The sequence below is a fragment of the Anser anser genome (genome assembly GCF_964211835.1).
Source record: "Anser anser genome assembly, chromosome: 6".
NCBI lineage: Eukaryota > Metazoa > Chordata > Aves > Anseriformes > Anatidae > Anser > Anser anser.
The window spans coordinates 28,882,740-28,910,140 of record NC_139726.1 but is presented as its reverse complement, the minus strand read 5'-3'; the positions used below and the strand labels follow the sequence as shown (position 1 = coordinate 28,910,140).

Sequence of the window (27,401 nt, the reverse complement as noted above, 5' to 3'; positions counted from 1 at the left end):
TAAATTCTTCCTGCCTCCCTGTGCTTATGTCAGTGCCTGGCTTTTGGGGCACCAGCACGAAGGCTGAGTGCTGGTCCCATCATGGGGCTGGTGGTTGCTGCAGCACAGTGGAGGGGATGGGAAGCAGAGCATCAGAACACCGTGCACCATTGCTACCCCCTACTATAGCTCGCATCCGGGCAAAACCAAGTACAGACAGGTGCTACATCAGAGATAAAAAATGACAGTCCTGCATGGGGGGAAGCACTTTTCTTTCTCCTTTAAATGAAGGCTAAGGAAGTCTTGATGAAGTTGGTCTCTGGACAGATGTTAAGAGAGGTTTTTTGCTTATGTATTTGTAGACTTTGTATTTGCTTTGTATTTGTAGAGGGATAGAGAAGATTCTTTAAAGTTCTGAAGAAGCTTGTATTAGGCAATCATTGTAGCTTTACATACACTTCCCAGATGCTGAACATGCTTATTATTATTATACTTGGTGAATACTCTATAATAGTCTCACAGAAAGAGTAATAATTACAACAGCTGAAGGTAACAGCTGTAGATAACATATGAGCTTTCTAGGGTTAACCCTACAATTTTCTCAACTTCACAGTAAGATTTGTAAGCTACTAGTCTCCTGAATTAAAAAACTGAAATAGAAACTTCTTCCTCACTGACCCTTACTATGGCTTCTGAAATTAATATGGATATATTCTGAATCCAGTTTTATAAAAAGGAGAAAAGCGATGGAAGGAGAGAGAGAGGAAAAAGGAGGAGAGAGGGCTGAAACGTGGCCTCTCTATTGCAGTGAGATTACTAAAGGTTACAAGGGAGATGAGCAACATACACCTAACATACACCTATGGTGGAGGATGTCTCAGAAATAAAGTCAGGCAAGGGCTTGGGAAACCACGGAGGAAGCCTAGCCAAGAGCAAGGGCTCTGTACCAAGGAGGCCATCATGGCAAACTCAGTCCACTGCAACCACCTCCAAAAACAAAGAGGCAAAGTTTCTCAAAAAAAATGGTCTATCTTGTTCTGTTGTCTTGTGTTCAGGTCCATTGGAAATAAAGGCACCAGGAAAAAAAAATTATTCACCACATGAAACATGCTTAAAAACTCGGGTCCTCACCTTAACTCCTTTTACTCCTGATAAGCAAGAGGAGGTGAAAATGAGATAGAGACCCTACTAGATAAAAAATCTCCAAACTTCTCTTACTAGCTTTAACAATCTGTAGACCTTAAAATTGTTTCAAGGGCACTGAAAATAAACGCCAGGTTCTGAAAGAACATATAAATCATTACTCTAGAGCACGGTCCTGACTAGGTGCTTTCCCAGAAACAGTTTCCAAGCCCAGCCACATGACGATCTCTGTATGACCTGGGAACAAAAAGTCACGGGGACAAATGAAACCTTGAATAACTGATATGTGTATTAAAGAATGCAGAGTCCTTACTGGGACTCCAGACAGGGTTACGGCAGCCTTACCAGCAATTTCTCTGCCATCACCACATGACATAGAGCAGAAATAACTGAATCATCAGAAGACACAGATTTTTGGTAAACGGGAAGGTAGGAACTGGATGAGAATCATGCAGGTTATGATCAGGCCACTGCACAACAGGGAACAAGACTTACTGACCTAAAATGATGACCTTGCTGTCCCCATTTCAGATCATTTCAAATCAAGGACACAAAGCTCCACATCAAGACTAGGCCACTGACCTGTCTGGGTATGGATCTTTCACTTCTCTTTCTCTATATATTCCTTTTCATATAAATAAATACTAATTGTAGCAGAAATTGAACTCATCTCTCACCTTCCCAATGAGTGCCCTAACATCTGACACAGATTCTCAATGCACTCTCCTGCATTAAATCATTATTCAAAGTTGGGTAATTCAAAAAAGGAAAGACCTAAAATAGCTGACAGTTTGCTCATTAAGTCATGTGAGCTCAAAGCTATTTTGGGTGCATTGCTCTTTTCTCTGATGAAGTTGCAGTGAAACCAGTTCTTTTCTACACATACAAAATTATTTGGGTTAATAAATATTTTGCAGCAATTTTGCATCAGAAAACCCTCCCTGATCGGCTGTGTTTTAAAATATTCTGAACCTGGCCTGTCTGGATCTGAAGGAAGGCCTCTGTAGGCCATAGAGATCTTCCCAACACAGCACAGATGTTTCATGCAGACAAACGCTGGTTAGCATCAATGTGATGAGGCACCCAGGCAGCTGGAGCTGGGGCACTACATGGGCTGACAGCACCCAGGTCTCACTGGAGAACTGACTGAAGACCTCCCAGTCTTTTGTGCGCTCTGTGGATCTACAGTGGTCCTCCTTTCTTTCAAGCACAAATGTTCTCCCTCAACTTCATTTCTTCTTACCTTCACAACTGAAGGCATATCTGAATTTTCACAAGCTGATGAGCACTGGCAGTGTCCACAGTAGGTAAAATCAGGATCAACTGGGTCCATTATCTCTCCTCTGACAGTGACCAGCACACACAATTCAGAGGAGGTGCAAATATATCTACACTAATGAAACAGGTTAATTATTTTCTAGTTCTCCAAAGTTTCCTGTATTTATTTAAAAAAACTCCTGCCTGGCAGCAGATTCTCTGACTGCTTGTGCAAGTGTATCTTTAACATTTCTTCCAATTCTATAGTAATTATTTCAATATGTTTTTCATTAATTTTCATATTCAGTTTTATCTTTATACTAGGCTTGAATTTGTTACATTCTAATTCTCCTGTATGTGCTAAGCTGCCTTTTTCAATAAGCTGCACAGGTCTTCTCAGTATCCTTGCAGAAGAAGCCTTCCCAGATCTCTAATCACTTTCATAATTAATTTGTGTATCTTTTCTACATTTGAATACTTCTTTTCTACCTTTCCCCCCACCCTCAAGGCTAAACCAGGATTAACGTAGCACTTCAAGTGAAACCACACATTACAGCATAGGTTCTCAGGACACTTTTTCTCCTTAACATTTTGTTTTAATGTGTCTACAGCAATATACAGGATGCTTTTGCCCTAAGTTCAGTTTGCAATACAATTAGTTGAGTATTTAAAAGTACTCCCTCTATTGGATTTTTACATTTATTTCATCTGCAACTATACTGTTTATTTATGTAGCTCAAGTTACTTTCTCTCACAACAGTCCAGCTTTCGCTAATCAAAATAACTGTTTTTAAACTTCAATATTTACAACTCCAAGTCTCTGGTTTCCACATCTTTGCATTCAGGCTAATCTTTTTAAGTAAGCAGTTTAAGGAAATCCAAGAAATACCATTAAAAAGCTTATGCCGAGGTTTTCCTAGCACAGGATGTCAGTGGATACCCTCCACCATCAGGTTCCTCCAGTCTGATGGAAACCGTTTCCATCAGCAGTGCTGGCAGATGGAGCAGCCTTGACCAAGACTTCACTGAAAATCCCCAGGTGGCCTTCTTTACTGCTGGCAAAAAGCCCATTACTGTGAGAGAGATCATCGTACTGGGACACACCAGGATGCATGCAGTTGGTTCAAAACAAACAAGATGAGACTCTTTTTCCCAAAATACATACTTAAATGGTGGAACTAACTGCTGCAGGGTGCTACAGAAGCTAAAAGTTTACAGAAGTTCCAGAAATTTTTGAAATTTCGGGGGAGGGGAGGGGGGTAAGAATCCATCCAGGATTCTTAAATGGAAAGGCACATCATTTCCAGCTAAGAAAATCTTTGAGACACAAACTGCTGAAGGTTGGAAGAATATACTGGGTAAGAATTGCTATAGCCCTTTTCTCATTTCTTTTTTCAGGGCATTTGGTACTGGCCTCTGTCCATGCTGATTTTTTCTTTCAGAGACAGAATAATACCCCCTCTGACAGAGGTGCGAGCCTTCCTTGGGAAACGGGGGGTGCCTAAGGGAAAAGAAAAAAAAAAATCAAAGGGAAAACAAGTGATTTCTGGGACATTTATCTCTGGGTGATAAAGAGATCAAAAAAGAAGAAATAGAAAAGTCCAGCAGAGCGCCTGTGGCCCCTGAGATGTCCAAGGAACTGCTCAGTGGTAGTGGGGAACTGTCTCTGTACTAGGATCCCCTATAATCTTACCACTTCCCTGAGCTGAGGCTGCTGGCAAGGACCTGGGCAGGGTCTGCCAGCTTTGGTCTGGCCCAGTAGGGCTCTTGATATGATTCAGTGCTCAGAAATGCTACTTTCCCCAGTAATCAGACTTGGGCTTCAGAATAACAGTTTTCAAAAATCTGGTTCTATCAGCTTCCACACTTCATCTATAAACAGGTGACCCATTTGTCTTCAGAAGTTATTTTAAAATACTGTTCACATTTCTCTGTCTTCTCCAGATCTCAACAACCATAGCTACCTACCAGATCTTTAGACCTATGACAAACGAGGCACTTTGAATGTTTTAATGATTTTAACCTAAGCATGTTGAAACACGTAGTTGTCTTCCACAGAAAAGAATAAAACTTCAAGGACACATTTTAGAGCCCTTGGTACATGCTGTGGGTTACTGTACAATACAGATATCCTGTTGGACTTGGCATGGGAGCTAAAATGAGGATGGCTATCAATTTATGAAATGTAGCTACCCATAAAAATATTTTCTTTGTTTTGGAGAGGCATATCCCTACCCCACTGGACTGACAATTTCTCCCATTTTAATACACAGAGTAATAAATGCACAGGGCCTGATTTTTATCAGTGTACCTTCATCTGCTCTGAGGCACATGCTGACTTACTGGCTTTAAGTCGCTCTCCCAGCAAAGAGATTTTCCTCACCGCAGGCAACAGTGCTTCATCTTTCACAAAAGGTCAAGCTGTAAACAAGCAGATAAGCTTGCTTTGCACAGACTGATTTTAAATGTATTAAACCACAGGACCTTGATAACCCACTTTACTGGCCAAATGATTATATCCGTATCTACTCAATAAGCTGATCTCTGATATCAACTGTCCTTCTCTATCACTTGATAGCTTACACGTGTATTCCCACATTTCATTTCCTCCAGAGTGCTTGCATCTACCAGAAGGTAAATAACTTCTGACACGTACTTCACCCAAAACTCCCAATCACCACCCAGAGCAGCAATCACCTTTTCGCTCCTCTCAATTCTTTCCGCTCTAACAGTTTTCCTCGCAAGGCATCACAAATTAACACATTAGCTGCAGACACCTTAGACTTCTGCCTGCTGCCTACCAGATCCAGAAGGTAATGGCACCTCTCAAGAGGTGAGGTGTCTGGAGCAACACACTGCTTTTCACCACCTCTCTGAGCTGAGAATGCATTATTTTGAACCTGCAATACAGGCAGCAATTCCAACATCTGCATTGGCAGAGCTACATTATACTTTCATTCCTTCCACTGGGCTTTCAGTGCTTGGAATTTTTCTCCCCTCTCATGTTTCTAGTTTGCAATTTTTCCAAATAAAATCATTATTTTGTTTGGTCTAAGGGTTGTTACAAATCTCAACCTCGTTTGCATCGCTCCTGTACTCTCCAATGTTTGTGACTTCACCCACTTTATGATTATCTCCAAATTTAATATATTTACGCATATTCATTAAACGCTGTTTAAAAACAACTGTTTAAGAACTCGAGTTAAAAAAAAAAAAAGGAAAAAAACAAAAGCACAACCAAGCATCACAAATGCTTAAATCTCTGATTACTCACTAAAATGTACTAGAACAGAATCACTTGTAATAGACCATGATGTAATAGATCAATTCCAATAACTTGACAGCTAATTATAAATACAAGCAGAGTAATAAAACACAGCAAAGTGCAGAAAGAAAATGGATGTCCTGATTACAAACTGACCAAAAGACTCAAAATCAATAGCTGACTTTTAATGGGATCTAAATGAGACAGTACCAGCAACCCGCCCCTTCCCCACATGGTGTAGTATGCTGAATTACTCCTACAAACACTGGGTTCTCTTCCACACTGGAGTAGCCTTTTATGCACATCTGTAAGAAAGGTAAAATGCAAGCTGGCCCTAAGGTATGCTTTGTTGTAGACAATATGGGCATCAAGGTCAGTGTTGGAATGCTGGGGGGAAAAAAGTTGCTTGCATGTGTTGCTTTTTCTAAAAATGTATTTATTTAAAACTGTACCTTAAGCTCAAATGCCCAGAATTGGCCACACAGTTTCTGCATACCTTGCACAGCATAACTACAGAAACAGCCCACTTATGGGGTGACACTCTGGGAAAACGAATAGGTTCACAGAACTGAGAATGCAGGTCAAAATCTCACAAAGCAAGGAGCTCAGAAGTACCCATCACTGTCCAGTGGTCCACTGAAGTCCCTTAAAAAGGCTGTGTAAGTTGTTATGCACTGATCTGCTGGGCAGAAAAACAACTTTACCCCCTTAGAATGATAAAAATGTGAGCTGTGAGATAATATAACGATTCTACCTTCCCCTTCTCAGAACAAAACTTACCAGAAGTCACCCTGAAAAATTATTCAGGGCAAGAATTATTCTTTCCTACTTCATATTGCAGTTCCCATTTTCACCATTTTACTGATTCAGGAACTAGTAACATGTAAAAAAAACAGTGATTTTTTTTTTGGTGTCTGGTGCCAAATCCACCTTTAAAAGCACTATTTTAAAAGCAGTCTGAAATAGCTGAACCTACTGAAGAAATCATAAAGACCTGAAATAGCATAATCCTAGATTTGAAAAAGCATGAAACATTCATAAATAATCCAATAATTATGCAAGATAAAGAGACAGCATATAGGAATTTCTAAATAATGCATATTGTCTATGCAACTAGAGGAAACAATGTACTTATAATAGTCACATTTATATATACTCTTCAACCCCAGATTATAGAATGACATTGAATCAGACATATAGTATTTTTAACGAACTTTAAAGCAATGTTTTTGAGATGCCAAAGGTCAAAGCCTCAAAACTCTCATTAGAATAAACAGAAAGTTGAAAAGAATTCACGGGAACTTATATGTATATGTATGTATACATACATACGTAACAAGTAAATGGATTTAGACAGACATATCATTAAAAAGCCCCAATGGATGTAGTACAAAGAGGGCAGTCAAACATTCGTTATTGTACTTAGACTGGGGAGAAGCACAAGCAAATAAGGGAGAATTTTTCTTCATTAAAAAAGTTTAAAATTACTTCATTCTAGCTTCTTTACATTTTTTGATCTGTCGAGTATGTTTGCTACCTTCCCTACTTCACTAGTTATTTAATTTAAACTATTTCTCATCCCGATTTACTTTCCTAAGTAATTTGCATATATAGTTATTAACTAATTTGGTTAGAGCACCATCATTTAGATGACACCTATTTAACCACAGGTCGCAGATACATGCACTGCAACTCTGCCTTTTATTCAGACCCTGGGAATAAGTGACATTAGCTTCACCTAATCTGTCCTTGACTTCCATTACTCAGCTTTGCTAACATCAACAGTTTCAGTTTGCAGAAGAGGATGATTTTCTTCCCTGGTAAAAACGATTGTGTCAGATAATAATACTTTCTTAAGCAGTAAATCGTAACTTGAACTCAGTCTATGCATAGATGTCTAAGACAAGCAAGCCATGGTTCAGTCTTTCCTCAGCACAAACAGCAACGTAAATTGGAGTTGAGGTGGCCTTTGTGCTCTACTACATGACGTGATCAAAGCTGAAAAAGCATTAGCAACAACTCTGTCCAACAGAACACAATCATTTCAGACAATTGTCAGAAGACATAAACGGATTAATCAGCTAATACAAGCAGTGTATGTATAAATATAAATATATATATGTATATATTTATATATGTGTGTATAGATATAAATATATATATACATATGTATTATATATATGTATATATATGTATATATTTATATGTATACACACACAAGCACACACACAAATAAACACACCCATCCATCCAAGCAGAATAAACAGCAGAAATGTTGAAGCTGATTCAAAATGATTCACCTTGGCTATTACTGGTCATTATCTAAGCACGCTGAAAAACACCAAAGGGCTTCTCACCTGTGGCAAATGCAACTGGAGCCCCTCACTAGGAATGGGCTGTCGAGATGGAGTCTGATCCAGCTGCATGTTAAACAAGGATGCCAAGGCTGACTGAGCAGCCCGAGCTTTTGCAAGCTTTTTATTCCTTCCTGATCCTTCAAACGTTTGACCATCCACTGCAACAGCCATGACAAAGTTTTTGGCATGGCTTTCCCCACTCTCTGAGAGAAATTCGTACTTCAGTCCTGGCCGCAGCTCATTCAGGATCATGACAGGGTTCTTCCCGCTCGTGGTCGGGTACGGTGGTGGTGTGGGGAGAGGTGACTGGGTAAGACTGCTCGCTACAGCAGATGACGATGACAACCCGTAGTCCCCACTAGAGCTGAAGGAGCCATCCCCATTGGACCCTAGGTAAAAGGAAGCATCTGCAGGAACTGGAGTTTCAAATCCATTGAAAAGCGTGTCAGGAAAGTCTGCCTGGTCGGAGGTGAAGTCTGTGTTGACAGAGAGAGTCCTCCCCATTGCGAGGTGCGCTTCTGATGCATTTGGGAACTGAACGAAAGACCGCAGAGCCTTCTCAGCAGCATGAAGCTTGGCTTTCTTTTTTGTAGGGCCAGACCCTTCAAACACCTGCCCGTTAACTTCAACTGCCATCACAAACATTGGAGCATGAACCGGCCCTGTTTGGGACAGCAGTTTGTACTGTAAACCAGGTTTAATCTCATTAAGTTGCATCAGGGCATTCTTTGGCAAAACGGGACCTGGCGTTTTCTTCCTCTTCTTGGGGCGAAATTTGGAGTGGCCATTGTTGCCCTCCTCCAAAAGACGCTTTCTGCTGCTGCTGCTACCACCATTGGAGAGCTGAGCCCCCTCCCCGGTGCCTTGCGCACTGCCGTCCTTGGGGGGAACGTTGTCCATGTTGCGGTTTTCTTTAACATCAGTGCTGCTTGAACCTGCGGTGCCCAGAAAGAGTAACTTACAATGCCTTCGTTGCAGGATCTTGTAAATGCAAAATTTATAGATTCCTTTATCGCTCTTTATAACTGGTTAAGTGATGTGTGCTCACTGATTAAAGCTTTTGCAATATAAATGGAGAGCAATACTTCTTGATAATTCAAGAAAGAGCACATTCAAGAATTATTTTCAAACAATGCATTTGCTACTTTCATATAAAATGCTGCAGCTTTTTCTTTTGCATTCAAATCACACTAGAACAAAATTTTTACTTGATGTGAAAAATGCTTTAAACCAGAAAACTAAATTGTATTATTTGTAGGATACACCTATAAAATAAAAAGCTACCGTTACTTAATTAAAAATGGATGCTTAAGACCAATTCTAGGAGATTGATATTTAATTCTACTTTATTCTTATTTTATTAATGTTGCATTTTTGTCTTACATGATTTTATTTGCTCAATTTGAGAAATGACAAAATCGGTGTCATGAAAAACTAGGCAGTTCTTTGGTAGGTAGGCACCTTGACTGAAGACTGTATGAATGTTTTACTTCTCTTTAGCTATGCCATATTCTCCAAATTCCATTTTTTTATGCTTTTCATTTTTTTATGCTTTTCCCAGCATTCACTTCACCTCACCTCAGTTTGCTCAGGACCTTCAGCTGCTGGCTGCCCAAACAGGACTGCCTGCCCACTGCATGGCAGCTCCAGCAACGGGCCTGTTCAGCAGAGCAAACCCCTTGTCCCAACAACTCTGACCCTTTAACAGCCTTCACTGAATGCAGTGACACGCTCATCTTTTCTGTACACCCAAAACAGGTGAATACAGCTATATGGATGCACCACAAAATGAAGAGAAACAAACTGTGCTTCAGCATCTCTCAGCATCTCTCTGCATATGTAGTCTTAAATTTCAAAACAAATTTTATCACATATCTATTCCATCCTTAGAAAAACAGCTGTAAAAAATGCGTTGACTTAGGTTGCATCACAAAACTACTACGTGTATATTTGTACACAGTCTTTTATTGAGAAACATTTTATTTGCCATTTATATGCAGCTTTTAAATTCCCTGCAAAAAAACTGCTCTCCTAAACTTACAAAACTACAGTAAGTCTCTTAAGTAGTCTCTGTAGTCAGAACTACTCTCTGTAGTCAGTCAGACTACTCTCTGTAGTCTCTTAAGACTACATAGAACACAAGAATTGTGACAAAATCTGCACAATCACAATGAGGATATTTTGATGGGAAAAAAGTAGTATTGCATGATTAATTTAATGATTCATTATTTATTTTCTAAAGTAGAAAGTTGGAGTAATGATACATTAGATATGTATTTAAGAATTATATTTGCTATAACTGGAAAGTCCTCAGTTTTATCCTAATTAAAAAACTAACAACATTAATTATTTGTGCTTTATATTGACATTCATGAATGAAAAGGCAAATTTAGTAGGTCAAGCGCATCTAACTCTTCTGTTCCAAGACTTCAAAATATCTATTACTGTATTAAATTCACAGTGATAGCAGGTGATAAATATTTATGGAAATTAGAGCAAACCAAAGTGGAAGCTTTCTTCCTGACAAATTTCAAACATGCTTTAAATCTTCATTAAGTATTCACTACCAGGCACACATCACTTCGCCCAGGTTACAAAGCTGATGGAATGGTTACTAAATTTTCATTTATAACATCCTCCAGCAAAAGCTCGATAGGTTACTCCTTTCGGTGCTCAAAGAAGAAAAAAAGGAAAAAATAAAGATCAAAAGAAAAACACCAAGTAGGAACACATTTTGTTAAAATGCAGTAGCACAACAAAGACTTGTATAGTATTAGTACTGAACATTAAATTCCAGTCAAATGCAGTCCAGAGTGAAACACAAAGGGTTTGGGAGCATTTCATGGCTACAAATCTGCTAAATTTAATAAAGAATCTCTTGTAATGTCCAGCCACAAATTATATTGTATGCAGAATGTGTGCTGAAGGGCCATGACTGTCAGTACACAGTGTTCATGCATAAATATTCCTTATCATACTACACTGAAGGAATTTAAGGAAAACAGAATAAATTATTAAAACTTTCTTACAGTGTGTTTCTTACCTGAAGCTGTAATCTCCAAAAATTATCTAAAACAGCATTTTTCAAACATTGTTCTTACTAGTGGCATCAGAAATTTGCTACCGAACAATGTAACTTTTGTAGGCTAAACAGAAATCATTCAGTTAACACTAAAAAATGGTTTCTGTTCATCTTTCTTTCTATAACCAGTGCCTGTGGAAGCCACATAAAGAAAATATGAGTTGAATAGACTCCAACTGAATGTAAAAAGAGCAGTTCTGTATCCAAGTTCAACAGCTGATGGAATTGCAGCTTGGCCTGCAATCATCCTGTTCTCTCTTCGTTCTTCTCACATCTCCTTATTTCCATTGCTTTTTGAGCAGATCCACTGTGGGTGGTAAGGAACTGGACACATTGAAGATTTTGCACTTTTTGTTCTGTTAAGACAATGTTTTAGAGACTGTAATACTCTGGGAAGTCTCTCAATCACTTTGAACGGAATGAGGGAGGACAGCTCTACCCTGAAAGCCATGGCTAACTAAGGATCCCATCAAAAATCAAACTAGGAACATTAGTACTCAAAAGGAACAAAAAGGTTGTTGCTCTAAAGCAGTATATGCAGAAGATGTTGACCACTCCACTAATATTCTAAAACACAGCTTAACTCACCTCATGGGTCTGATTTGGAGACCAACACTAAGTCTTGTGCTGCCACAGCTAAAGTAAGGCAGGAAAATTAGAACTGTAAATGTTCATACAACCGTTTGGGTTCGAAGGGACCTTAAAGACCATCCAGTTCCAACCCTCCTGCCACAGGCAGGGACACCTCCCACCAGACCAGATTGCCCAAAGCCCCATCCAACCTGGCCTTGAGCACCTCCAGGGATGGGGCATCCACAGCTTCTCTGGACAGTGCCTCACCACTCTCAGAGTGAAGAATTTCTTCTTAACATCTAACCTAAATCTCCCTCTTTCAGTTTAAAACCATTACCCCTTGTCCTGTCACTACCTGCCCATGTAAGATGTTGCTCTCTATGTTAAAACACAGTTAGAAAGTACAATGCGTTGGAGGGAGCTGACAGGAGAAAAAAAATAATGGATGTTTTTCATATTTTTTTTCTTAAATTAAAAAACAACTTATTGCAGTTGACAGGTGACCACGTGTTACAGTCTTGGTAAATCTCCTAGCAAAACCAAAACCTAAGACCTTCTAAAAGATCCTCATACTAGATGCTATGTATATGCTCATTTATGCATTTTCCAGTCTTTAAATAAGTTTCCAAGTAATGAATACTTCAAACAATCATTGAATACTTTCAAGCTGATCACAGCTTTTTGAAGTTGATCACAACTGTTGTGTATTCAGCTCCTTCAGGTAGTGTTAACAGATATAAACACATGACAACAGGGTCATGTTTTCTTAAACATTAACACTACCCACGATTTAAAAGTAAGATAGTTTTCATAAGACTAGCTTATTTTCCCATCACTAAAAATAGTTGGCAGTTTTGACTAGAGACTTCAGTAATGTCAGCTGGAGCTTCTTTGGTAAAAATCACAACTGACAGTATTACATGCCAACAACTTCAGTGAAAGAAAAGTTCTGCCGCTGAAGTAATCTATTTGAGAGGTTTACAAAGCTGACAGCACTCAAAGAACGAAAGAGGCATAGAAAATTTTCATGCCATTAAAAAAAAAAAAAGTTCTATCCAAACATGCTGGTTTATTTTTTTTTTTTCCCATGTAATTAAAAAACACCTCTAATTAAGATTCTTTATTCAGTGGGGATCTTGCCTTGCTCTCTGCTCCATCTGGTATGGAGCACACTTAATTATGTTTAAACGACTCTTAGCTGAAACACAGCTGGAAGGATGTTTCTAGATACCCTTTATACTGTCGCTGTCATTTACTGGCCTGGGGAAATCCTAAATAAGTCTTTTTTATTATTATTTTATTTTCATATGAAACATATACATAAAAAATGTGACTTCTTGTGATCACCTTTTTAGAAAAAGGGGGGAAAACAATCAAAGGAAAAGGTCAGGACACACGCTTCAGCAAGTGTTACAAGTGTTCTGCAAAACGTACCGCTTCCCCTCTCCTGTGAGGTAACTGATAAGTATAGACTTCGGAGAATTGACAGAATTCATAGAATCACTGAAGTTGGAAAACATCTTTAAAATCATTAGTTAACCATTAACCCAGCACTGCCAAGACTACCACTAGACTATGTCCGTAAGAACCACATCTATGCATCTTTTAGATGTCTCCAGGGATGGTGACTCAGCTACTTCCCTGGACAGCCTGTTCCAATGCCTCAGAACCCCTGTCAGTGAAGAAATTTCTCCTCATATCCACCCTAAATCTCCCCTGGTGCAGCTTGAAGCCATTTCCTCTTGTCCTATCACTTGCTGCCTGGGAGAAGAGGCCGACCCCCAGCTCCCCACACCTTACTTTCAGGCAGTTGCAGAGTGCAATGAGGTCTCCCCGAGCCTCCTCTTCTCCAGACTAAACCACCACAGCTCCCTCAACCACTCCTCATACAACTTGTTCTCCAGAGCCTTCACCAGCTTTGCTGCCCCTCTTTGGACATACTCCATCTCTTGTAACATGTTCTCTTTGTTCAACAGATACAGGAGGATGAACTTAAAACCTGAAGTCGGAAACACTTTTCTTGAGTGCATTAAATGTAATCTCATGACTGTCTTACACTTCTGCAGAACCAAGACAGTTTGAATTCTAACTTCTGCAGATAAATTCTAGTTATTATAACTGTAAGGTACAAATATTGCACAGGCTCACCTTCCATTTCCCCAAGAAGGAGTTACACAAAATAACAAAGGCTTTTATAGGCACTTCTGATATCACACTTTGCCATCTTCAGTGATACAAAAATACAGACAGATAAAAATAAAAAATCTTTGTACAAATCAAGATGTAGCACTTAGGAATTTTGATTTTCCTCTCCAAATCTGATAATTTAACATTCCAAATTCATGATGTTTGTGTGGTCATACAGATGCAGAAAAGCCTTCTTACACCTTCTATTAACTGGGGTCATCCAAGATGATGATGTTACCTGTGGCTTCTTTTGCAAAACGTGATACAGGCAATGCACCTCAAAATTTACTTCTGGTAGATCAATGAAGTTACACAAAAGCATGTCCCAAACCTGTAACAACTCAGCAGAGGCAGTCTCCTGACAAGACAGAAAGTTCAGTGAATTTGAATTGCTTCGCATATTGGTGCACTAGCACAGAAACAGAAGCAGACAAAACCTGAATATCTTGCTTAAGGAATTTACAAGGTGACACTATTGAATAGATGGTATTTTGTTCAGCTCAGGAAGGCACCATTCATGCTCAGATTTACTCCTATTGAAATAGGGTATGTTTTATCTGAAGAATTATCTCATGGGAATTATCCAATTCACCTCTTATCTTTTTTTCCAAGTTCTCCTCACAGAACCACTCTTAGAAATAGCTAAAGCATCCAACTAAATAAATTTATTTTAAAGTAAAAAAAGAAAAAAAAAAGAGAAAGAAAAAGTGGAAGTGGTTGCAAGCATATTTCAATGAAGATCACTGTGTCAGTCAAAGAAAAAAGAAGAATACTAGTCCAGTTAAGTTTTTGGCTTTTTTCTGTTGGCTTGGTTTTTAAACCATTTAACATCTTTATCTCCCAACAAAAATATGTTGTAACTCCTTCAAACTGAATTACAACTCTTCTGTTCCAAAGCCTGCTATACTGCTAGGCTTTTTCAGCTTTGCCAGAGATTTAGACATTGTCACTTAGGGGAAATAAGCACATTTGTTATTATATAATATACAATAATTTACAGTCAGGCATAGCACATAAGCATATCAGAAACAGAACAGGTCTCTCATTCATAAAAACAAACAAACAAAAAAACAGTTGAAAGGACAGAAATCTTTACAATATTTTTTGTAACATTTTAAATGAGAACAGTTTTCTCCACAGGTTATTAGATCTATATTACACCACATATTTAGTAATATCATAGCACTTCACCAGTGTTTTCATCAAGATGATAGCTGGTTTTGTGCTTAAACACTTCATTAATTCAGTAGGTCGGTGTTGGAGAAACCAGCTTCTAGAAAGAATACTCAGCCATGCAAGACCTGCAGGGAGTTCTTCTAGACCTTCATTTTGCTTTTCCTGAATTTATTTCTGCTTTCCCTTGCTTATTTTACACGCTTCAGTCTCCTTCATTTCTCCCCAGTCTTCCAACTGGTCCCTAACCCTCATCATCAGTATTCTTGCCCTTCCAGGTTTTACCTCTTCCAGTAAGTTCCTGCCTCCTGGATCTCAGCAGAAGCACACTGCTGGAGGATACTGCAGTATCTTCCACCGCACAACAAACCTCACTGGCAGGCAAACAAACCTCACCCAGTACCTGACTATTCAAGGTGAAAAAGCTCAGAGAGCCCAGCATGATTAGTCACCATTAACACAGTTTGTGCCCTACAGGAATCGTCATCCCGAACACATTCACTTAATGCGTTGTACAAGACTCGGTATTCAACCTCTCCAGTCACCATTCATCCCACTTTCTCAGGTAATGATGATCATTATTTCCATCAAACCTCACAACTAAAACTGCACAGAAGGCTCTCATGCTGAGAGTCCCATACAAATTTGCTCTCATACTGACCCAGCCTACCATGGTGACTTGTAACTCTACTGCCAGCCCTTCTGAGAGGGGAGTAATTTGCAAAAAAGCAGCGCAGTGCACCCACACCTCAGGACGGGTCTTACATGCTACCCATGCCAGCACAGTGGGATGCACAGGTCCCATACGGAGCGTGTGAATGCAGCATACCAAACTATTATTAATGCGAGAAATCCATCTTCATTACTTCAATGCCAGTCCAAAACACGGTAATATTTTGTACAACTAAACAGTTGTTGGAAGAAAAATGAGAGACATAAGGTATAATTAGACTAGCACATAATCATGTGTAAAAAACTTTTAGTTCAAAAGCTCCGATTTACTTCTCTATACTGTATTTAGAAACATACAAAAAATCATTTTAATTTATGCTTCGAAGTTCCTTCAGTTACCCCTGTGGTTTGTGAGGAAAAGTCACCTTAGAAATGATTACATAGTTCATTATTGTGTAAACAAACACATCTTACTCATGTTTTCTTCATCGTCAACATCCATTGTGAAATATTTTTGCTGGTTTCTTGGCTGGCGAAGACTGCTTCTGTCTGGAAAACACAGAGAGTGGGATACTTAAGCTTTCATGTACCAACATACAAGGTAAACTGTTAGATCTCCAAAAGCAGCAGCCTGGGCACTAACTTTGCTTTGGCCTGTCCATGGCTTCTTCCTCAAGCAACAGTGGGCAGTTCAATCTTTGCACAGTATTTCCTCAATGTGCCTATTTCTGTAAGCTGAGGCACACTCTTGCAGAACTGCAAATTCTGCAATGATTCCAATAATATTTTTTTTTTCATATGGTGAACCACAGTTATTATTATTTTTTTTTAATCTGAAGGAGTGCATAAACTATTTTATCTCACTACTGGTAGTTGTTTTCTTTAAAGAACAGTTGCAGATAACTCCAAGTGTCAGCAATTTGTGTTTGATGGCAACTTTCATAATAGTTAAATGAAGCAATGCTGTTCCCACAGGGATCCGGCAATGTGTCTCAAGGTAAAAATAATGTCAAATTCACTCTGCAGGTTAACACACAGACAATTCAAGCAGGCAAGACAATGAAAATGCAGTTGTTTATTCACCATCATACTGATGAACAATTGTTTGGTTTATTTTGGCTAAATCTGGAGCCAAGATCCCTCCTTAAAATGAGCTGATACTCATCAACCAGAAGATGCAGCCCCACATCAGATGAAGGACAGAGTGGGTCATGTAATCCTCTCTCCTACCTGCAGATTTTGCCCATTTTCTTATTATTAACTGAAACGCTCGGACCACATTACATATAGGTTATCTGGCTGTGGGGAAAAAGATTTTAACTTCTTTTTTTTCGTCATGCAGGTATTTTTGCTCATGACCTCAAGAGAGAGGAATCTAAAGGTGAATGTAAGCATCTGACATACAAAACATTTTCTATTCAGCATTTTGTTTGAAAGAAAGCAATATTTTTATTCAAACCATAAGCACTAATTAAGAGGTGATTGTGTTTTTACCTTTTTTTTCCCCTTAAACTAATCAAGTACGTAACATCTGTTGCTTTCTAGGTTATTGCTCCAATCTCATAATTCCATGAGTGCTCCAATAGGGAGCACACTGAATCCTAAACCATGCCAGAAATATGCAGGGACACACATTTAACAAAAGATCCATTATTACAGTTCGGAAAAAATAGCAGAGCATTAACATGCTTTACATTCTTATGCTGGAGCAGATCAAACTGTGGAAAACTAATTTGTCTTGTACTTGCCAATCTATTGAGTTCTATGCATGTGCATTTTCTAAAGCATTCACAACGAAACACTGTGCTTTCTACGTTCTGCATTGCATCACTGTTCTTTATAATGCATTCATTTTCTGCCAATTCTTTACCATAATTAAACATTCAGAAGCTACTGGAAGACAGTAGAATCCAGTACAAATGCAAAATAGTTCTGTGATAACCTAGTCACATGTAATATCTATAAAGTAATATCTATAAATAATAAGTAGTATCTATAAAGTTTGATTCCTTTTGCTTACAATCAAACTGAGAATCAACTCCTACTTTGCAGTACATCTTTGATTTTTTCAACACTCTTCTGTTATTTTCAATAATACCATTATTTCCCATCAGTTTCAGTCTTTTACTTTGCTTACTTTTACCACAGACAGCATCAGTTCCAATTACCTGTAGACATTTTATTTACACAGTACATATCTTCCTAAAAATCAGCAATTACACAGATACTTTTGGGCGAGTGTTCAGAATACTCAGGATGCAGCAGAACAAGCAATACTGACTCAGCCTGAGGCTGTAATCACATATGCTGTCTTCGGTGGGAACTAGGACACTTGGTCTCACCACTCCCTCACCAGGCCATGTCACCTCTTCATCTCTGCTGACAGCTACCGCACAGCCACGCCATGCAGCCAACCAAGAGCTGCTCGTGTCTGATCAGATGAGGGGTCTGATTCTCACCACATGGACGTAGCTAGCAATACCAATGAAAATACCCGGATACCGTGGCTGGGAAGTAAGAAGAGAGGCATAATGGTGTCTTAAGATGATGTTGCCAATAAAGATAATACACTGTGAAACCAAGGGCTGAGGTTGTAGCTGGAAGGGACATGGAGAACAGAGTGGGAAACAGCTCACCTGTGCCTTCAAGAATGTGGAAGCACTGGAAGGCATGCAGCATAGAAGACACTGCTTTGTTTCACGCTACAGTATGGGCTGGTACAGTCAGTAACTGGGCATGAGCAAAGCTCACCAGTAAAAGTGAGGTGGCTTAAGTACACTCAGACTCCAGCACAGCATGCCAGAACATGGCTTGAATCAAAATCACAGCTCTGCGAAGCTGGACTTCTGAAACCCAGCTGTCCTCAGCTCAGTTATGATTTCACTCAAGAAGGAACAGCGTTTTTCACTTTTGTCCTTCCAAACTTTTATTAGAGCAGATTCTATAACACGGTAAAACTGCAATAATAAGCTCATTCATTACCTGTAAATAACTCATTTAGAAACAGCCATTCAGAAACCTCTCAGGTCTGACAGACACAATGTCTCTGTATTCATTCATAATCAACCTTTGATAATTTTAAGTGACATCTGAGCAATGGCAAATTCCACAAAGGACTGCAATGGGACTGTGCCTTTGCACTGAACAGCAGGCATGACTGAACTCTCAGCTTTATTCCTAACAACCTGCTCTGGACGAAGTGACACAACCAGAGTAACAGTTTTTGGGAAAACTACAAAAATGTTAATTTTGTAACAAAAGATAAGAAAAAAGGAAAAAAGTTAATTGTTGCTCAGGGATTTACAGAACTTTGAAAAAATAAGGAATAATTCACATAAATGTTAGTTAACTGATTTGGGTTCAGCTAGCCCATGCATATACGGCATGTTATTTGTGCAGTATGACTTGAGAAAACCTGACCCTTGCTTGTAAGAACTGTTTTTGCTCAGGTATACTGCCAAAATAAACTTGGGATTCCACTGTACTATAGCAGAGGGGATTTTTGTTTTCAACATGGAGTGCAAAAACCGAAGTCTGGCTGTTTATTAAGTACAATCACTGTAGCCAAGTGATTCTGCCCAGTCATACATGCTGCAATATTTAGAATATAAGCAGTACTTCATAAAACCTTAATTTTCTAAATGCATTATAAGCCAGTCATGTCAAACAAAAATGACATCTAAACGTACACTGTATGCTAATTTAGGTGGAGTCATAGAAAAGTACAGTACACTTAAGTATTTTGAAGTCATAAATACATTTGAATACACTTATATGTTATATATAAATAATAATAAAAACAATAACAAATAATATATAAATCTAAATATTAAAAATAAATCACACACCATATATTTATATTATAAATATATTTTATGTTATATGATTATGAAGTGTTTATATTATAAATAATTTATTCAATGAAATTTATCTTCCTACTGTTTGAATATTCTGTATTTTTATTATATGAAAAGAAGTTTTGAAGGACCTTTTTAACAGCTTTCTTGATTTATCCTCATCATTGAAGAAAAACTACAGACACCTTGAAAGGAAAGTTTAATGTCTATTCAGTTATATGTTAACAGAGAATGGCATGTATAATTGTTAAATGTCATAAAAAAAAACACCAACAAATCCCAATAGATGAAAAAAAATGGTATTAGAAGACAGTAAAAGGCAGAAAGCTGCAACTTCAGAGAAGTTCTGTATTTTTTAAGAAGTACTTTACTTCCAAGCTCCAAAAGCTAAGGGAAATAAAAGATTGGAAGATCCCAAAGGACTCTGTTCAAAATATTTCTTTTGATCTGTAAATCCAAGCAGAAAACATTGAAGTTGCACTCAGTAACGAAGGTTCAAACCTCACTGGAAAACCTTTGCATGTTTTCATTTATAACCTGCCCCCTAGTACTTAGTTTTGACAACACAGCAATTAAAACACTACCTTTTCGCTCCGACCGCTTCTTACGCCTCCTTTTACAGCGACGCCCGGCCGTGCTGAGGGAAGCTCCCATGCTGAGAGCCCTGGGTAAAAGCGATGCCATGCACAGTCCCCAGCCAGCCCAGGTCACAGCCTGCTCAGTCCCTCTCCTCTAAATATACAGTGACGTTTCAGTGTTGCAAGAGCCACAAGGAGCATCACCTCTGCCGACTACATACAGTCTTCACCTATGCCAGGTCCCTTCCTCAAGCAGAGCGCTGCAGCTTGCTCCTGTCAGCCGCAAGAGGCACATGTGACAATTAACCCTTGGGGACAGCTTGGCAGCGAGAGGGGCGAGGACAGACCACAGTCTTCAGATGACAGTATCAAAGACAACCCCATGAGTCTTCTTTCATCATTACTGGGTATGGAAAGGGAAATTTATTTTTGCTTATTTTATTATTAAAAAGACGAGGGCAATTCTTTGGCTTGGATCCAGCCTTACGTGTATTCTCAGAAACAGGGAGACGTAAGAAAGAAGTTTATGCACCCTGGCTGCATAAAACAAAGATGCCTTCAGCATCCTTGATAATTGTTTCACACTTTCTTAGTTATATATTTCATATATTGCCTAGAAACACACCAAATACATTTGTGAATAACAAATCTACAAATCTCAAACAGGAATGTTTCAGTGACGTTTTTCATTCATTTTTTCTTATCCCAGCTTTTGCTAACGGACTTACCAATGTCAACAATTACTGTGTCATTTTCCAGCCTTTTTATAAGCAGAAAAGCAACGTGTGCCCTTATGTGATAATATGGTACTATCCTGTTTCAATTTCATTGAAATTTTCCATTTCAGTCCTGAAATAGAAATGTGGGTCCTGTGGAACAAGAGCAGGGATTGAAGGCGAAAACTATCCTTTAATCTCGTCCATAGATTAAACCTTACAGGACAGGAAACATTTACTGTGAAGAGATGGGGCCCCGTGAATTGCAGGCTGACTGACCAGAGGGGTGCCAGCTCCGCAGACTTCTTGAGCATGTTACTAGTGTGAAGTGGCTTCTCTGACAGATCACTCCCACTTCCTCTCACAGACCTTCAGTGCATCAGGCTTTGGCTCTTTGGAAGACAAAAAACAGTCAAATCTGGATAAACTCTGGTAGATGACTGATTTGAACCATTGTATTGTATTTTGACAGCTAGCCAGGCTTACATTTTTGGAAAATGTATCACCCTTGGCATCTTAAATTAGGCATACTTCACTAACCAAAACCAACATATTCCAGCTCGCCACTGAGACTGAGCTGACCTGCTATCAAGATCCACCTCTCCACCTGCTCCCTCTACTGCTACTTGTTCTCTAGGTCTCAGGAAGCAGCTTTTCTATCGCCTGTTTGTGACGGAAAGCTTCTGAGGCTGACTTGACATGATTTCTGCAGGAAGCCTCAGTGCTAAGGGCTACAAACTCTCACTCACTTCAGAGGAGTTCAAGTTCTACTTCAGCATCTAAGTTAACGGACAGTTGCACTGACTGAAGAAATACTGCACAGCCCATTCATGTTCAGTTTGCACAATTTAAAAAGAACTTATTGTGGTGAAACAAGCCACCAACTCCATGGCTTGCTATCACGTGCTCACTGGTTAAGAGCACAGGTGGAACTGAATCTCATCACCATTTAATACCAGTTTCCCAAAACGGCCTCCCTGGGACAATAAGGCTTGATCTTCCCTTACAGAAGGGAAAATGTCTTCTGGTTCCAGCATCTCTGCTCCTTTCTTTACTAAACACCATATGCTTGGGCCCACAGACCAGAGGCATACTCTGGATTAATATAGCAACACTTCCCCCTTCATGTAAAAAACAGAAATAGGTTCATTTGAAAGTGACAACAGTCTGGCATTGGGGCCTGGAATGCTACGTCCCAACAGGTCTGCATGGTCACGGTGAGATTACGGTGGACATCAAGGAAACCAATATGAAGCCCACTGCTTTCAATGTCAGCACAAGCACTGCCTGCACTTCAGAAAAGCACTTTTCATCTGAACAGACATCATATAAACCTGAACGTAACAGTTCTGTACCTTGCTAATTAACAGTTTCAGGCCAAGTTTGACATTTCAGTTCACATTAGATGTGTGTGACAGGGAAAAGACAAGATCTACATGTCCATGAAGGAGAAGCTCCATTGATACACACAGGGAGAGAAAGGGAAAAAACACTCCTCAGGAGAACGGGAGTTGTACATTTCAGGAAAAGTACTACCTGAAAAGTCTCCATGCACCAGCCAAAAAAAAAAAAATCAGTGCAAGTCTCATTTACTTATAGATTTGCCACTATTATCAGCTTATATTCTTTGAAGAAATGTCTGCACGCTGTATTTTGTAAGCGTTATTAGTGACTTTTCCCTACATGCAATTTGTGTATTTTTCAAGTACTAGGATGACATCATAGACCAACAGCAAGATTTCTTTCAGTTCAGTTCTGCAGCAAGAATAAATATAAACCAGCAGTAACTGCTAGAATTTGCTATTGGCTAATTACAGCGTATTTGCTCTTCACAGCAAACACATTGAACACAAACCTCCTTGCTGCACACCAGAAATTCCAAGCAGCTTTGATACCATATCCCTCAGAGTTTGCAGCTCAGTTCCTCAGATTATTAAATCTGCTCCAACAGCACCACCTACTGCTACACTACATACATAATTGATTTTACATCTAATATTCCATTGACCAAGAAAGCCTGGAGCTCAGCTCAAAATTAGAAATAACTTATGATGTTTGCAGATTTATTTTAAACTATTTTAGTACGTCTGTTTATTACGAAGTTCTGTTTTTAGCTATCATCAGCTATCCTTATGGGCTTTTCTTCAAGGGCTAGGGCTAAATGTTTCATTTTTTACATTATTTCTGAAAGATTCCTTAAATACCTATGAATGTCAGAAACGCATTTAAGATGTGCAAAATTTCCAAGGAAAAAGTGGTGCCATTCTGAGAATAAAACCCAGCAGCTTAGATCTCTGATTAAGTAGCATATACATTTCTGTCATAATTTAGAAGATTATAGTTGCAATTAACCCAATAGTTAATTGGAAAAGAGATCTAAAATAGTTTTAAAGCAGGTTTAAAAAGTCCCAAAGATCTTGATGTTATTAAAAAATGTCAACCAGGTATCGTGAGACTTGCTTACAGGCTTAAGCCTGCTTGTAAGCTTACCAGGCTCGCATACTGGATGTATTTCTTCCTTTCCCAATTACAATCAGTTATCAAAATCAGATCAATTACTCAAAAAATTCTCAAGTCCTGTATGTCAGCTTTTTATACATATTTTATTAAGATGGACTGGATACAAATTTTTGGTCGAATAGGTTAAGTACTTTTTTGTAACATCAACTTGATATAGTTAGATATTTCTCAACAATATTTTCCTCTATTTTCAAATTGTTCTGATCCAATGTTCTTGAAATTGCTTATTGTACAAACATAAAATTAAGATTTGAACAACTGTCAATACATTCAGATGAATTATCTCTAATATCTATGCATTAGTCAGAGTACAAAGAATCTTGTGATGTATTTATAAATATGGTCTGCTTACCTTTTTAACTACTACTGACACATGCTGATTCTGCAACCTGCAAAAAAAAGAAAACACATATAGTATTTTTATCTTTCACAGATGGTAAGTCCTGACCTTAAAAGGGACAAATTTCTGATTTGTGAGACTAAGCAGTACATACTGCATATTAACAGTAATAAACAGTACATCAGTAGCAGAGCAAAATCCCTTGTAAACCCAGCAAAGGGAGGGGAAGAAACTATTCTGGATATTCCTGGTTGGGGAAAAATTAAAAAAAAAATAAGAAAAGACTGAAAATGCCTAGCATTTGAATCAAGAAATGTTCAGAAACCACAGGTAGAAGCAGCTGTTTAGCAGAATCCAATCTGGAATCTCTGCATCTTCTTGCAGAAAATGTCAGCAAAAAAATTGGCCAATAATGGTTTAAAACTAAAATCAACTTCTGTGTTACCACAACCAATATATCCTGCAAGCAAATCTCAAGTTGCCTCCTTAATCGATTTTTTTTAACTTAAACCTTAATTTTTATTTACAGTGGTTGATTTTAACCCATATAAGCACCACCTCACATTGCACCCCCCTTTTCAAACACCATTTTCTTGATACATCATCTTGCATTCTCCTAAAGTCCCTGCAAAACCGCAAAGCCCCTCAGCTAGCAGCACTGGAAACAAAAGGCTGATGTAGAATAAGAAAGATACAAGATAACAGGAAGGACTACCTCTGCAAGAAATTTTCTTTGATTTACACACACACAAACAACATTCCTGCTCGATCAGGAACAGAATAATTTTGCTATTACAGATAAACTTCTAGTTATAAAAAAAAATAAAATCTAATATTTAGCAATGTGAAGATACATTATTCTAAAATGATCCTGATGTTCAGCAAATTAAAGAAGTGATTTCCAAAGAAATGAAGTATTTCAGTCAAGCGGTGATGTTCTGTGAAAACACTTGCAGTTCAGTAGTTGTTCGGGGGGGCGGAACAGGACACACTTACAGTAGTGGATATATATTGTACCAGGTAAGAGATTTTGGTATCTGCACCTTGAAAGACAAAATTCCCTGCTATTACACTACCCACAAGAGGGTGCTGGCACTCTACAAAGTCTTTCACTAAGCAAATTTAATTCAAGTTATACAGCACACATATACAGCAATGGGCACAACAAACTTATGAACACATACATTATATATTGAACTGTTTTGGTTCAGTTAGACAGGAAAGGTTCTGATACAATATTTAAAGTTCCAATACTGGAAGACTGCATTAATTCAATCTCTTTTTTTTTTTTTTCCCCCAAAGACGCTTCAGTTTCCCAAGAGTGCATGGTGGCATTTTTCAGTAACACCACCAATACAGAAAAACACAACAATAATATTTTGGACTTACTATAAAGTACTAAAAATGTTCGGAAAGCTCAATGCAGTGTCAACTGGAGTCAGCTTCCCTGACCGTAACAGGCTATACTCAAACACACCAAATTGTAAATCGCCATACTGTGGACACTGCACCTACATATCCTTTGATATTTTCCCAACCTAGTAGCCCACAATAGTAGTCCAACCTAATAGCCCACAACAAAAACTCTTTCATTTGGAACACACGGAATATGCGCTATAAACAGTGAAATTCCATTATTTGGGACAAATATCCACTGAAAATATATTTTTCTTAAGTTTTTGATAGTTTTCATTCTACATAAGCATTGCTTTAAATAAAATTATAATTAAAACTTAGACAAAACTGCTAGCAATTTTTAACTAATGGTCAAAGTTTTTACAGTAGTGTAAACTGGAGTTGTTTTTCAAATCATATTTTTATATGCCCTATCACCCGAGTCGGTAATTCAATGAATTTCAAACAAGCTGAACAAACACAGTTCTTGAGAACTGGGACTTGAAATTGGTTTATCCCTAAGTGCAAACAAATCTCCACAGGCATGACACATAAGTAACAGTTATATAGTACTTACACTACTAAAAAGCCTTGCAAAAATGAAAAAGAATTAAGAAGTTTATTTTCTACCTCTGTGGCTAAATACAACAGCCCAAGTCCACGTGAAAGGATAGCTGGTATGGTGGAATGGGCACTGCCAGCCTGCTCTGTTCTTGCAGCCCTCACCAGCAGACAGCGCGGGGTGGGCTGGACACTTTCGCCCCCCAAGAAGCTCATCTGCTCAGTGCCAGAAGAAAATACCTTTTTTTTTTTTTTTTGCTGTTGTTAAAAACAACACTATACTTTAAACTCAAACAAGCCACCATTTGAACCTGGGTTTTCAAAGCTGGCAGAGCCATGTGCTCAGACACCTGCTCAGGGCTCTCGGTGCATTCACTCAGCAAAGGATGGCTCTGCTTTGAGGTTTTATGGCTCCCACAACAAAGTCAGCAGCACAAAAGGCACCTGAAGGTCAGCATCCAGTGCAGATCCTGCAGCTCTGCACAAACCCACCTCTGCTGGTAAGCACTGGGTTGGCGAGACAGAGCTTCACTGCTGCAGGACTGTAAGTAGTAAAGACCAGAAGAAGGAAAAACAAGACTTGGAATACCTTAAACCAGTAAAAACACTAAATGGGAAAGAGAGGAAAATACCCCTCAGTCATAAAAGCTATGAGCAAACCTCTAATCTTCCACATTTCCTACCTGGTTCTGCCTGGTGGCAGCTGGATACTTCAGGGCTTGCTCAGGTCATAACGTGTTTCTATGACACCTTTTGCAGGCAGAGCCTCATATTTGCATGCCAGAAGGGCTCCTCTGAGCAGCATCTCTACATTGCTACTGCCCAAAAAGCAGTAAGTAAATTCTTAGTCCCTTACTAAGTCCTTCTTAGTCAGGAAAAAGGCCCTGAAGACAGATGCTATCATCTGCTTCCTTCACAGAAAAAAGATTGTCATTTTCATAAAAGTCTATCCTACTGTGACAGACAGTGGTAAAATACTTGGAAGAAACAGCCTAAGAAGAGCTCTTTTTCACCGTGTGGCTGGAATAACAACTAAAAAGCAAAGCAAATACAAATAAGGCTAGGCATAGCATTGAAGCAGCACTCGACACAGCTCTATTTGGCTATCAAAACACTACTATACCCAAGACTTGTGGTACTTTCAGTCACTTTCAGCTTCTCACAGATGAACAGGTTTTCAGAGAAACCACACAGACAAAAGAGCTAAGAAAAGTGCTTTACCCAGTTTGCATCCCCACCACCTCCTCCATCCAGTCAAACTCAATTTCAATTATCACTACCAAACTCTCCAGTCACTGAAAACTGTACAAAAAGATAGAAATCAAGAGACTTCCAAACAGCTTCATGTCTAAAACAAAGAAGATCTAGTGGGTTTATTCACAGAAGAGTTGCGAGACACACCCAACACAATTTCCCCCAGTGCAAAGAATATTTGAAATTCATTTGAAGAACACGTCATGCCAGGGATTTATGATTTTTTACAGCTCAACTGAAAATGTTTCAAGGCTTTAACCACACAATAAGAATCAAATCAGAGATCTGATAACCATAACTTCATTCCACACACTGCATCTCACATCTGTGAAACACCTCTAACTGCCAGGCCTATTAAAATTTCCTTAGCAGAGAGGTACTGAGAAGCACATCCAGCTAAAATTCTGAGCTCTTCACTGGTCGACAGATAGTCCTACATCTTTGATAAACGAGAAAGAATTTATGTCTCTTGTTAAGCAGTAAAGATCTCCT

General features: G+C 38.8%; 1 protein-coding gene across 11 annotated transcripts in view; it reads right to left on the bottom strand.

The window, feature by feature from the left end:
• Nucleotides 1-27,401, bottom strand: part of ADARB1 (adenosine deaminase RNA specific B1) — a 76,960-nt gene that overhangs the window by 28,643 nt on the left and 20,916 nt on the right. For 6 of the 11 annotated variants that reach the window (XM_083841125.1, XM_083841135.1, XM_083841126.1 and 3 more), the window contains exons 2-4: nt 23,712-23,748; nt 16,163-16,237; nt 8,002-8,936 (exon numbers count right to left, since the gene is read on the bottom strand). In XM_083841125.1, coding sequence (XP_083697251.1) covers nt 8,002-8,936; nt 16,163-16,190 — 963 coding nt within the window. In that variant the 5' untranslated portion in view covers nt 16,191-16,237; nt 23,712-23,748. Of the gene's footprint in view, nt 1-8,001; nt 10,674-14,081; nt 14,202-16,162; nt 16,238-23,711; nt 23,749-26,338; nt 27,396-27,401 lie in introns of those variants that run through there. The other 5 variants (XM_083841127.1, XM_083841129.1, XM_083841132.1 and 2 more) reach the window with 5 other exon arrangements.